Source organism: Anas platyrhynchos, chromosome 6 (assembly GCF_047663525.1).
Source record: "Anas platyrhynchos isolate ZD024472 breed Pekin duck chromosome 6, IASCAAS_PekinDuck_T2T, whole genome shotgun sequence".
NCBI lineage: Eukaryota > Metazoa > Chordata > Aves > Anseriformes > Anatidae > Anas > Anas platyrhynchos.
In genome coordinates, this window is record NC_092592.1 from 31250782 (window position 1) to 31263904 (window position 13123).

The 13123-nt window shown below is 44.7% G+C and overlaps 1 protein-coding gene across 3 annotated transcripts in view; it reads left to right on the top strand.

Moving 5' to 3' along the window:
• Positions 1–5177, top strand: part of SHOC2 (SHOC2 leucine rich repeat scaffold protein) — a 63139-nt gene extending 57962 nt beyond the window's left edge. For all 3 annotated transcript variants that reach the window (XM_027460483.3, XM_072039780.1, XM_072039781.1), the window contains exon 9: positions 510–5177. In XM_027460483.3, the coding sequence (XP_027316284.1) occupies positions 510–718 (209 nt within the window). In that variant the 3' untranslated portion in view covers positions 719–5177. The remainder of the gene's footprint in view (positions 1–509) is intronic.
• Positions 5178–13123: the final 7946 nt, after the last annotated feature.

A 13123-nucleotide genomic window follows, 5' to 3' on the forward strand; every position in this document is an offset into this window, starting at 1 on the left:
CGTGTCGCAAGGAGGACTTGTATTTTGGGAGTGTATTTCAAAGATATATATTTCTGTGTTACACTACGGCTACAGCTTCAGGTCTGTAACAAATAGGTTGTAATTATGTAAAAGGTGGCGTATAGATATTTTATTAGAGATGATAGATACCATGTGGCATGAATAGGTTCTAGGCCCTTCTAATTCGAGTTAGTCAATATTGACTACAATTTCAGAGTGCTAAGCTGAAGAGTTAAGGTAAAATCTCCATCAGTTCTTTTATTCTGTGTATTCTCAGTTGCTCTCTGAGGGAGATGTTGTAATTGCTATTTTCATGGAAAAACTAATATAGATGTGGCTCTGGTTTAGATAATGGCGAAAAGAAAACTTGCCATTTAGGAGTTCAGATGAGTAACTGAGTCTAGATTTTATATTGTGAAGAGTCTCCAAGTGGGCTTAGAGCTCCTGTCTAAAAGTTAAAAACTGCGTGAACCAAACCATCCCTCTTTGTGTTATTTTATTTTAACCAGGTACACTGGAGAATCTGGAAGAACTGTATTTGAATGACAACCCCAATCTGCACAGCCTTCCCTTTGAGTTGGCTCTTTGCAGCAAACTGTCAATAATGAGTATTGAGAACTGCCCGCTCAGCCACCTTCCACCTCAGATTGTTGCAGGAGGACCCTCCTTCATCATTCAGTTCCTAAAAATGCAGGGACCATACCGTGCCATGGTCTGATGCTAATCGGATTGTCCAATACACTGTACAAAATACAAACTGCATTAATGTTGTAATTGTCTGCATATGTATATATAATATAATATAATATATGTGGTTTATATTATATTATATATATATAAATATATAAATAATATAAAAAGGCGAATTTAAGACTGCATTATGTGTTTCTGCTAATAGAGGAATCATAGCCATTTAGATTTTTTTTATTCTGTAAAAATGCTTGTCTAAGTTTTCTTTGCTGAATTTGATGGATGGATGTCTGAGTAATCTGGAAATGCCATTTCATTTAAAGCAATTGCCAATGAACTCAAATTTAAGGGACAAAAATAGTTTTGCTTAGATTTTCTTTCAGTTAAGAGAAACATGTAACCTTTATATAATGAACTCTTCTGTTTTACTCCCTCTTTTTTTTTGTGTCAAAGCCTGAAAGGGTCATGTGTCCTGAGGTTGGGATTTTCTTTTAACTTATTTTGAGATTTGAAGCAAATGGTGTTTTTATATTGTTTACAGTCAGAGTAAATCACTGGATTTTGTTTTATTTTGATTTGCTCTGTTTTAATCAATCATATCTAGAATTTATATGCCTCTGCTGATGAATTTTTATCAACTGGTTTGTATACTAAAGACATATTCTCATCAGAACAACTGGCAGGTGAAAAGGATGCAGTCAAAACGAAAAGGAAGAAAAAAAAAAAAGCTTGAATTCTAAGTCTTGCTTCCCTGAGTTATCAGTTGCAGGCATAACATATCTGAACTGAGCCTTTTGCAGTTGGTCTTTTCTAGCACAAGTAAACCTTTTCAGATTGGTAAAATCATGGAGTATCCTCAGTGAAGAGCGGTTTTCATGTTGTGAAGTAACGATTCCATGAGGTCTGACAGAACAGTTAAGTGGCAAGGAAATAATATATATGTACATTTTTATTACAATGTTGAGTCATAAACTACAACAGGCAATTTTAAGGATTCCTTCTAGTCCTTGTACAATAAATGAATGTGTCTTACTTTTAAACACTGCAATATATGTAAGTTTTAAGGTTGGTTAACAATGTACTATGGTTTTATATCTTGACTTGCCTTGTACCTCCTTCCATTACGGAACTTCTGTGTCCAAGCACAATATCTTCACACTGTGCTGTTTTGCTGCTGAACTAAATGCACTTTTCCCCACAGCTGGGGCACTTGCTTCAAAATATTCAGTTCAGTATCTTGATTATTCTTTTTTAACTTCATCCTATCTGTTTCAGTATTAAACTGATCTATTAAAAAAGAGGCACCTTTTTCATTTGTGCATAGATGTTGATAGCTCAAGAGAAACACTGTAAGTAGTGGACATTCAGTTTGATCACGACTTTCTTGGTTGCTCAAAAGGCAGAAGATGCTTCAGGGAAATACACACTATTGCTGCACTTGCAGGGCCAGTTGTCCCTTTCCAGGAGGGCAGGAGCTTGAGGCGGTTGCATTCCACGTTTACTGAAGAGCTGTCCAGTCTGTAATCATTGGAGTTGCTGCTGGGGTAGCGTGGCTTAGAGGACTGTATCTTTTGAACAAAATAAAGTCAGCTGATGCCATGAGAAATCTATTTCACATGCAGAAGCTTGGGGAATATTATTTCTGGCTTTCAGGCATGCTTACTTATGTATATTGCCTTGATCTATTTTTTTTTTTTTGGCATTGCATTCTGTTTTGTCTTACATCTTTTCATTAACAAGGAGTAAGTTTTAAATGGAAGGCAGGTGGAGATATAAAACCTTAGAGGGCTTAAACATGCTGTAAAACTATTGTAGATGTCACTGGATTTTACTAAGTAATTTTTTTCTTTCTCACACGTTCTCTCTCTGATCCCCCCCCCTTTTTTTTTTTTTTTTTTTTTTACATCTACTGTAGCTTTTCAGTTTAGACTTTAGTTTATAAAAGGCTGTTTTCTTATGGTTCTGCCTGAAGTTAATCTTCCTCAGCATTAAGGTGTTAAAATATGAAGATGCTGAAGTGCATATTTTCAAGACTGTACTCTAACTTCTGGATATACTGCTAAACCCGTATTTGTGCCCTCAGGTCACTAGGGGAAACTGGTTTGAGTAATAGGGTTCCTTAAAACAAAAGTGGCGACCCCTTGTGTTTTAAAGTATCTTGGTCTCATTTCCTGTCTGCTTCTCAATCCCATTTTTTATAAGAGCTGACAGGATTTAATTTGTTTAGTTTGTAAATATGTTGATTATTCACCTTGTTAAGGTACACGGTTAATGACTGTATGATTGGAGCTGACCCTCTCTCACATAAGTTCTTGTGGAGAAGTTGGCTACCAAAATAGTGCTCGTTACACTCGCTTACAAACAAAGTATTCTTTTCATTACACTTATAGGAATAAATAAAGCTATGTTTTAATTCATTACTATATTAAAAACAGGATATTTTTTCAAACTATCTTTGTACTAGTATGGTTGTTGCAGTGCCAGATAATCCTGAACCCTGTTTTAGAAGTTTAATTTTATACATTCTGAGGTGAGTGCTTATTTTTTCAGCGTCTCAAGAGAGATTTGAATAAAAGCAGTGTGAGAGAAGTTCTGGTACAAGAGAAATTAAGTCAGAAATAATTGAAGTTCTTAAAACTAGCCTAAAGTTTAGGTATTAAATGTGTAGCATGGCTTGGGAGTATGTGCATATAGATCTCTATATGTACATACGGGGATTTATATCCAGATCTATTCACAGATCCATATAAATCCAGCTGTTTTGACCATTCAAAGCAGTCTTCTATCCTGACATAAAACTTCTGCATTTGTCAGGGTGCTGGACTGTTAACTGGTGCAGTTTCTAAATTGTATTTAATGCCTGATGACATTCAGTTGGACACATGCTGGTTCATACACGTCTCAGTATTTTGTTGGGCCTGATCAATTAAAGTCTGAATGGAAATAACTTCATCCTGACAAGTGTATGTATCCGTACATACATGTATATGTGTATCTATATGTGTATGAAAGCATAGACAAGGTGGTGAAATGAACTCTTTAGGGCTCCTTTCAAATAAGGATGGGAAACAGGTGATTCCCAGATACTCATATTAAATATTCTAAATCTTCCTTGCTCTACTGTTATCTTCAAAATAATTTACAAGGGTTATTGAGAAGTGTGACAATCTTTACTCTGGGTGAAAATCATGACCTTTATTGCTTGCCCATGGACAAAATGTCAATTTTGTGTGTCTGCCTATGTACATAAAAAAAAAAAAAGTGCATATACATATGGTCTGTAAAGACACTGTCCTGAATGACGCCTTGACTTCACAGAAGCTGAGTTACTGTACTATAGACTATACAGTATTATGGAACTTTGATAAGGTCTAAAGCAGATTAGGGATTTGTTAAATAATGAAAAGAAGGTTTAAATGCGATTGTGACTCATTTTGGTCACGTATTGCATTTAAATTTGCAGAACAGAAAGTTGGTAATCATTCTCTGCAAAAATACTTTCTTCTAGTATAACTAATACAAAAGTATTAAAGTTATGTCTCTGGCTGTCCCATATTTAACTTCCTAAACAAATTTGTCTAGTAAAAATGCAGTGGAAGTGCTGCATGTAAAGGTGGGGTCACAAAGTTATGTGATTGGCACTTTGTAGCTTGTCAGACATTATTGGACACTTCTAAATTCACGCCCACTTTTTAGAAAGAGGTTTGTGCTGTAGAATATTTGCTTCAGTGCCTCTTCTGGATTTTAGGTTTTCTCTGCAGTTTTGTCCATCTTTTGCTGATGTTGTGTGAGTGCATGTTCAGACTTCTTGAAGGTCGTGTTTGTACCTGATTAAGTAAAGTAGTACTCAGACTGGCTGGCTGGTTAGCACTTAAACCCATTGTGTCACCTGAAATCCAAGTATCTCCAATCTTGGGAGTTGGAAAAGTACTTTATATTTAAAAATTAGAAAACTTTATCAGAGTTTTTTTTTTTTTCTTTTTTTTTTTTTTTTTAATTTCTGAATCAGTGCAAACTCTTAGCTGGGGAGTCTTCATATCCGGATACAACAAAGAATCTTCATATAGTCAGTATCACACCTCAGTTGTATCAAATTAGCACGCCAGAATAGCTTCTAATTAGATCTGCAGTTGGCAGTAATTTGCCCAACACGAACTTCAAGGCACAGTAAAGACAATTACAAACAAACGATAGTATCTGCAAGTGGTTTTTGTTTTTATGCTGGCAAAGATCAGAAAATTATGTTTATTATTCTGATGTTTAGGTCTTAACCAGGACTGCACAGGACTTTTGCTGTGGAAAAATACCAGACCACACTAATTTTGTGGTTACAAGCTAAACAAGAGTGTAAACAGTCTACAAAAATGTACTTTTAATCTGAATTATTGTAATGTTGATTGTTATGTCTATATAAAAGATTGCCTTGCTTTTTTATAAGAGTCATTCTGTATCAATGCATTCGTTATAAATAGTATATTTGTAAATGAGCTGCCACTGAGTCTTTTGAAAGTTTTCTAGTATTTATAGTCTAACACGAGCTGGATGTAAGTCATACTTTTGCAGAACCCCAAATTATCAAGAACTGCCTTCTTGTTATACTTGTCACTCCTGAAAAGATGTTTTTTTTTTTTTTTTTTTTTTTTTTTCAAGTAAAATACAGATTTTTCATGTATAGCGATTACAGGAAACTTCAGAGTTGCTTGACAGTAACTACTTTACTCAAAAGAGACGTGTAAATTGCACACCTTTATAAAGCAAATGTTGGTAAAATATTTTGCTTTCCTTTTCTTGTAGTACAGTAAGGCATAAAGTAAAACAACAACAAAAAAACTTTGAAAGGGAAAATGTCTTAGATTTTAGAGCAAAATGCGTTTCAGCAACAACAAGAAACTTGAAGTAGGTCCAGAATTGTGCTGCCTGCAAGGAAGTCATCTGCATTTAAACTCCTGATGTGTAAGGCAGTATTTCCAAGCTGACCAGACAGCTCCAAAGTGCTGTCCTTTAGCTCTGTGAAGCTCCCTAGGATAGATGCTTCTTTCGAGAAGGTCGTGGCTTGCAGCATGTCCCACAAACAAACACACGCTGATATCCTTTGGAATCCTAATCTAGAGGCCGTAGCAGTTCAGATATGGTGTCGAGGAGGGCACTGAAGCACTTGCTGCGGGAGCATGGATGCGATCAAGCTGCCCCGTGGGGGTATGACTTTGAGCTGAGGACATCCCTGTAGGTTCGGTGGCCTGGCGACCTGAACACAGCGACCCTAAGGGATTCGCAGCTGTACCATGTCACAGTGCTGGCCACGTACCAACCTTCCCCATCTCGTGGTGCTGAGCAGCAGACGTGTAAGGACAGCAGCAGGGACTTCAGCTCCTCTGGCACTCTGCCCCGGGGCTCAGCAGCCGAGTCTGAAGGGCTCAAAGCAGCGTCGGCATCACGGCATTGAGTAGCCCTTGATAGATTTGGTAAATTCACAGAAGTGCTCTTTTTTTCTTTCTTTTCTTTCTTTTTTTATTTTTTTTTTATTTTTATTTTTTCCTCCTAAATCTATTTGTATTTCTGGCCTCTGCAACATCCTGTGTCTAATAATTCTGCAATATGATTATGTGCTGGGTGAAAAAGGACTTCCTTCTGTTTGTTTCAAACCACACCACCTTATTTCATTTGGTGACTCCCAGTTCTTAGATTCTGAGATATTTATCAAGAGTCTCTTTCCTGTTCATCTGCTTTTTACTATTCTTGAGGGTTTTTCATAAAGGGGAGGGTTTTTTTTCCTCAAGTCATAGAGCTCTGCCTTTTTTTACCTTCAAACAAAACCTCTTCCATTCTGGGATAATTCTTGTTGCCTTTCTCTGTAGTTTTCTAGCCCTGCCCTGACATTTTTTCCCCTAATTCATGGCCTTCAGCAGGCTATTTTGTTCTTTGACTTCTAGTTTGTGAAATAAAGGTACAGCTGTCATGAAAAACTGAAGCTGAGTGGGGGATAAAGTTTAGTGCTAAATTTCAGTGCAGAATAATTTTACTAGGAACGGATCAGATTGGGATTTAGATTTCAGAGGCAAGCCACCCGCTGCAATAACTGTTTCCTCTGATTAGCCGTAACACCAATTTTCATTGTCTCTTGCAGCTAGATTTGAGAGACAAAACCGATGTTAAACTTCACATGGGTGTGCTGATTTAAATAATGCCAGGCTTTCAAATGTGCTGGCAGGAGTGTGTGGCTTTAGCAGATAGGACTTCTGAATATTTCAGTTGGCCTTTTTAAACAGCCTGAGCATAACACTTTCTGAAAATATTGGGAAATTTCTAGTGTTACTCTTTCTTATTTTTTAGTTGCAGCTCAACGCTGCCCTGGTTGGTTTTGATTTTCCCAAGGGGCTCCTGCCAGCCACGAGCACTTTCTGTTCAGATACTTTAAGTGAACATCCCCAGATGAGCCTGGCCTCGGAAGAGGGCTGCACCTGAGTGAGAAGTGAAGAGCGTGTCTGTTCCCAGCACCCTGTGTCCTAACATCTGTATTAAGGCCTCGAAAATGTACAGGTGGGGTTTTGGGTACCTGGCGAGACAAATGGGATGTGTTTTGGTGGTTAACCCAGCCTCAAGTGCTTCAGGATCCCGAGTCTCCCAACGCTGCTGCCCAGAGGCAGGGCCTCACTCACACCGTGCACGTTGGGGTGTTTGGGGTGCAAATACCGTATGAAACCTGGACCCCAGGCAGCTGGATTAATTACAGCGAGTGCTTTGGGTTGGAGGTGGTGGCGAGAGCAGCCTATGCCAGAGAAAAAGGTGTTAAAGAGCTGGAGATGGTTAGCCTGGATACAGTTAGAAGAGACAGAGTGCCTTGAAAGCTAATTTGTTTTGGTTTTGCAAGCCATCAGTCAAATAAAATACATCAGCTCTTCGTCCAAGCCCTGCCTCACTTAGGCTTGTAAGAGTGGGAGATAATTTGATTACCAAGATCAAATGATGATGTTTTAGAGGAGGAGCCATCTGGAGCATTCGAGTGAGCAGCTGGCAGCCTGGGCTGCACGCTTAATTGTCTGACTGTGCCTTGCAACTATTTTTCCACTGCAAAACCTTTTAAGAGTCTTTAGAGATCAATCTACCCCACTGCTCTGAGTGAGATGCTATCTGCAAAATTGCACACTTGTTCCCTTTTAAAAGGGAAAGAAAAAAATTGTTCCCTTTTAAAAGCTCTTTCCACAACACCATCTCTCTCTTTTTTTCTTTTTTCCTGCTGGTAAAGTATTTCTTTGTTAAAACTCATGACGAATCCTTAATTTGCTGTAGCCTGGTAGTTGCTTCACTTAAGCTCGTCGCTGCTTTTTGTCCCGTCTTGTTACAGTTGTGGGGCCTCAAGGGATTGCCAAACGTTGTCTGGATAGTTTTAATAGAAGTGCATTTTTTTTTCCCTCAAGAAATTCTTAAAACACCTGCATTGGATGAGAGCAGCAGAATCATCCATGAAAACTGGGGGCTTTTCCAGCAGAGCTTCCTTTTTCCTTACCAGCTTTTTCGGTGTCACTTGTGGTCTCATCCTCTCTTGTACTCTCACCTCCCATCTCTCGTCCTCCAATCTCTCATCTCTCACCTCCCATCTCTCGTCCTCCAAATTTCCCACTTGTTGCAGCAAGCCTGCTGCAGCCCAGTGCTTTCCAGGCTGTGCTGAGTGGAAGTAAGTGGAGAAGGGCTGGGAGAGAGGGAGGGTGAAAAAAAGAAGTGTGTACCCAGCGGTTTCTGGTCCATACACCTGCTGGTGCATCCCAATCCTCAGCTGAACTTGCTTTGTACCGTCACAACCCCCTGTTCTCAAGCTGTTGCTGAATGGAGATACCAGGAGGAAAACAGGATTGGGGAACAGGTGGCTGGGAGGGAGGAAAATAAAAGATGGATTTGCTGCATCTGGCTCAGCCGTGCGTTGGTTTACTTTTCTGCGAGCTCCTTGTACACGTGATTTATGGAGTGCAGCTGGGTTGTTACGCGGTGTCCCGGAGCGAACCTGAAGCTCCCTGTGAAGGTTTTGATGTCTGAGCTCTCGCTGGATGAATGGCTTGGCTTGGGGTGTGTGCCGAGGCTTGGAGAGGAATGAATTTTGATTAAGTAATCCTGTGGCTGATCTTTGCTCCAAACCTGTCAGGAGCAAGGATGAATGTCTTAGTTCCTGAAGTGACACAGAGCGGCCCTGAAAGGGCTCTGAAATATGTGTAACACTTGGTAATGCTCATCGCTTCTGCTGGGGAAAACCCACACCCTCCCACAATTAAATCGTTTGTGAAATATTAATGAGAAAACGATATTTTCATTTTGTACAGACGTTTAGTTCCCCAGAAATGTAAATAAATGAAGAGATTTTCTTAAGATATGGGTTAAAGCTACTGTAACTGCACATTGCCGCTGCTGTCTCTGGATCTGCTTAAGGACAATGAAGAGTGGGTTGTGGTGGGGGAGCAGCGGTGGTTTTCAGCTCCAGAGGACTTGGTTGGCCTGATACCCAAAGCCTGGGAGCCCTCCTGAGCGGCCCCGAGCCTGGATCCTGGCTGGGTGGAGAGCCCCACACTGGCTGCCCTGTGGCCAACGTGTCCCCAAACAGTTTTGCAGGGCTGTTGGTTAAAGCCAGACGAAATCCACGATGTGCTGTCTTTCTGGGGATTTGGGGGTGATTGCCAGCCTGGCTGAAATGAAAGGGTGTTGCTGAGTCCTGATTTCGGTCACGCTGCTTTCCTGTCAGTGCACCTGATTGCATTTGGGACTGCGCCTCCGGTAACGCTTGGGTGCCGCCTGGCAATTTCCACTTCTCCGCGGCTGTGAGCCAGCAAATTGCTCGGCCTCTACGAGTGGAAAGCAGAGTTCAGGGAGGGTTCAATGCTTCCCATCCGTGGGGGAGTTCAGGTGTTTCCCACCACGGCTGCCTTCCCTGTCCATCCTGCCCTTCGTTTAAGGATGGGCTGAACAGCGGGGCTGTCAGAGGAGATGGCTCCTTTCCCTCTTCCCGGCTGTGGTGCCCATCACTTGCTCCTCGAGGGGCAGAGGTGACGGTGGCGATGGCACCGGAGCTGCCGGGAGCACCGACCTGCTGCAGGCTCTGTCCCGGTGCCGAGGCAGAGCCCTGGCGGGGGGATTTGCTGGTTCTGCCCTGCCTGGGGATGGAGATTACTTCCCAGAAAAAAGGTGAATAGAGTTTGTGTGCAGCAGCAGAGGTTTGTGTTTGCTGTTGTGTGCTTGGTTTTATGTGGTGCTTCAGAGCTTGTGAGTTCAGTCCGGAGAAAATTTCCCTTGCTACCTGCGGTGTTTCAAGGGAAAAGGAAAACTGGAATCGAGAAAGCACAAGCGGATGCATTGTGCTGCTGCTCTCCGCATGCAGCGGGTCAGCCTGCCTCCTCGAAGTGCCTTGTGCTGGTCACACCGCACCGCCCTCGGGGTGGTATTCCCAGATAGGATAAATGGTTCCTGGGGAGAGCTATTGTGCGTTGCTGAAAAGCAGGCGGTAGTGCTGAATCAGCAAATAAATCAGAGGGTGGTGTTTAAACTGAATTTGAGCCTCTTGGGAAAAGAAATAAAATTATATATATTTATTGTAGCTTATAATCCGTACAGGGTTAATTGTGTTGTAGACAAGGAGGGGATGGCTGCAGTCACGATGATGGATTTCCCTCTGTGGCACATACAGGCGGCATCTGCAAACCAGCACCAGGACGGGAGCCCTGGCTCTGGAGAGAAGCGGCTTCACTTCCCTCGCGTGGCCGTCGGGTGCCTCTGTCTGGCTCCCGACACTCCAGAGGGGAAAGGAGGTGTTGGGGCAGGGGTGGCTGCCGGCAGTGTGAGCTTGCCTCGATGGGAGGATTGCCCATGGCCTTGCTGGCAGCAGGCAGGTGGGCTCTGTGTGGAGGTCGGGGCTGCTGCTGGGGACAAGGGGGGGTCTTTGGGGGCACAGCAGCAGGACAGAGGGTCCTGAGGTGGTGGCCAGCCTAAATGTCAGCCACTGTGGTGGATTAGGATGGGGAGACTGGAGCAGTTTTGGGTGCTGCCCTCTGGCATGCTCCTCCCTGGCTGTCATTGCTGCTGTGGGAGGGTGGGAGCTCAGGGAGGGCAGCCGGGACGTGTCCTGTGTCCTGCTGCTGGGACGTGCTCCCAGGCACCCGTGGGGACACCAGGGGGAAGCTGGCACTCAGCTCTCCTCACAGATCCAGCTGCGGCTTCTGGATGATTTCTCCGCGTTATTTGCTTTTGCCACTAGATGGTGAAGTAAGTAGTCAGTGAGAGCACCTAGAGCCTCGCCGTGCTCCCCAGCGGCCTCCCTCCTGGTGGAATCGCGCCAGCGGGCTCTGCTTTCTGGGAACCCGGCAATTTCAGGCAATTATCCCTGGGATGCTTTACGCAGCTCAGCCTCTGAGCACTGCTGCTGCCACGCCGAGCCCTTTGATCTCCAACTCCGGCTTCATTCAGACAGGCCCAGCTGGGTTAAACGCGGAGCAAGCCTGCCTGGTGCTGCTGTGTGTGGAAAGCCACCTCCGGGACCTCCCTGTACCCAGCCGCTGGCTTTGCTGGCAGCTTTTGGGGTGGCACGTGAGGGCACGGCTCACTGGGGCGCTCTGAAGGACGGAATCGTGCTGACTGCAGCCCTGGCCCCCAGGCAGCGTCGCTGTCAGGGCCTCAGACGGCGATGGTGAAGAACAGGGAGGGAAAGGGCAGGGACGCGGTCGGGCCCCGGGGTGTGCGGCTTGAACCGAGGAGTTACGGCTTCCCTGCTGACTAATTGGACCTTTGCTTCTCCCGGTTGTGAAATTAAACACTTTAAAGCCAGGCAGCCTTAATTTTGCTTTAAACAGGGGCTGGCTCTGCTGATGAAAGGTAACCTGCTGAGCTGCAAGAACCTGGGTTGCTTTCGCTCAGGGGAGGTCACAAGGGAAGGCAGCGGCACCCAGCCACGCTCATGGCACCTCTCCGCCTGCCCAGGCCTGCCTGCCCTCAGAAAGGCAACTCTGGCCCGGGTGCCCTGTTGCAGCCAGGCCCTTGGCCGTGGGTTGGTGCTGACAGGGAAAGTTTCCTGTTATGGGGTCTTACAGGAGCTGCTCGTGGTCTGTTGGCTTTGTGCTTCATCCCCTCTGTGCCCATTTTGGCTGATGCATCCCATGGGCAGACAGGGGGGGAGGCTGTGAGCCCTCACCCTGCACTGTGAGCCCCAACACGGAAAGGCTTCTCCTGGCTGTTGATTTAGGGCTGTGCAATCAAACCTGGCGGCTGCAATCCTGCCAAACAGGGCAGGCAACCCCGGCGCAGCTGATGAGGAAACGCGAGCAGGGCTTTAAAGCTGCCTGTGACAGAAATGCTGAAGGAGCAGGTGGTCACAGAGGAGCTGTCTCACGCTGGTTTGGGCCAGGCACGGGGCAGGGAAGATCTGCTACGATCGGTAATATTCAGTGTGCTCCTCTCCTCCCTGCCCTACACCTGACACCACGGCAGCATCCCTCTGCTCGCCAGGGGATTAGGTGCGAGCGCAGGACACCGTCGCTACCATCCCTTCCACGATGGTTTATTCAAATAACTCAGGAAAGTACATCCAGCAGCTGAGTCCAGGCAAACTCTGTTGAAAAACACAGCTTCTGGGGAAGGCATCGCTGTCAGGTCGAGGAAAAGAGCAGAATCTACAGCTGCAGTGCAGTGGATGGGGAAGGGGAGGTCTGTGGGTTTGAACGCATGTGTAGGGCCAAGTGCTTGGGTTCCCAGAGCAGCTGGTGGGGACAGACGGGTGGGCGGCCAGACCAGACACAGTTCTGATGATTTTTTAAAGTATTTATTATTATTATTATTATTTTAAGAAGAAGAAGATGAATCACAGCACTTGCACTGCCTCCCTGGAAATGGATGGTGCGTTCGCTGACATTGGGATTACAGGGCAGTGGCACTGTGATCTACCCAACCATGCCAGGTTTGCCTGCTGAAGATCTTTGCTTCTTCTCTGATATTTTCTTTCTTTTCCTATTAAAAAAAATAGGAAAAGAAAGAAAATGTGGCTTGGGTGCAGTTTTTTGCTTGGCCTGGGGGAAAGCTGTCCCCTTGGAAGGTGTTAGGAGGGGCTACTTGGTTGTTAGCCCACGGAGCATCCCAGGCCATGGGCTCTCAGTGCGTTACCCCCAGCAGAGCCCGGTTACTAAAGCAAACCTCCCCGCACAACACCCTGTTTTGAATAATTCAGGCAAAGCCAGCAGCACAATCAAAACCCACAGCCACAACCAGGGCTTCCTGCCAAATACGGAGATCAGGGCGAGCGAGCCAAGCCCAGACCTCCCCGTACACAACCAACAGAGGCAGCTGCTCACCTCTGCTGCAGAGCACCTGCAGCTCCCTCCCCCAGCCCACACGTTCCTGCACCGTGGCTACTGCTTGCCCCTTTCCCCTGGTCCCCCACCGGTCTGAATCCATCCCTATTCCCATCCCC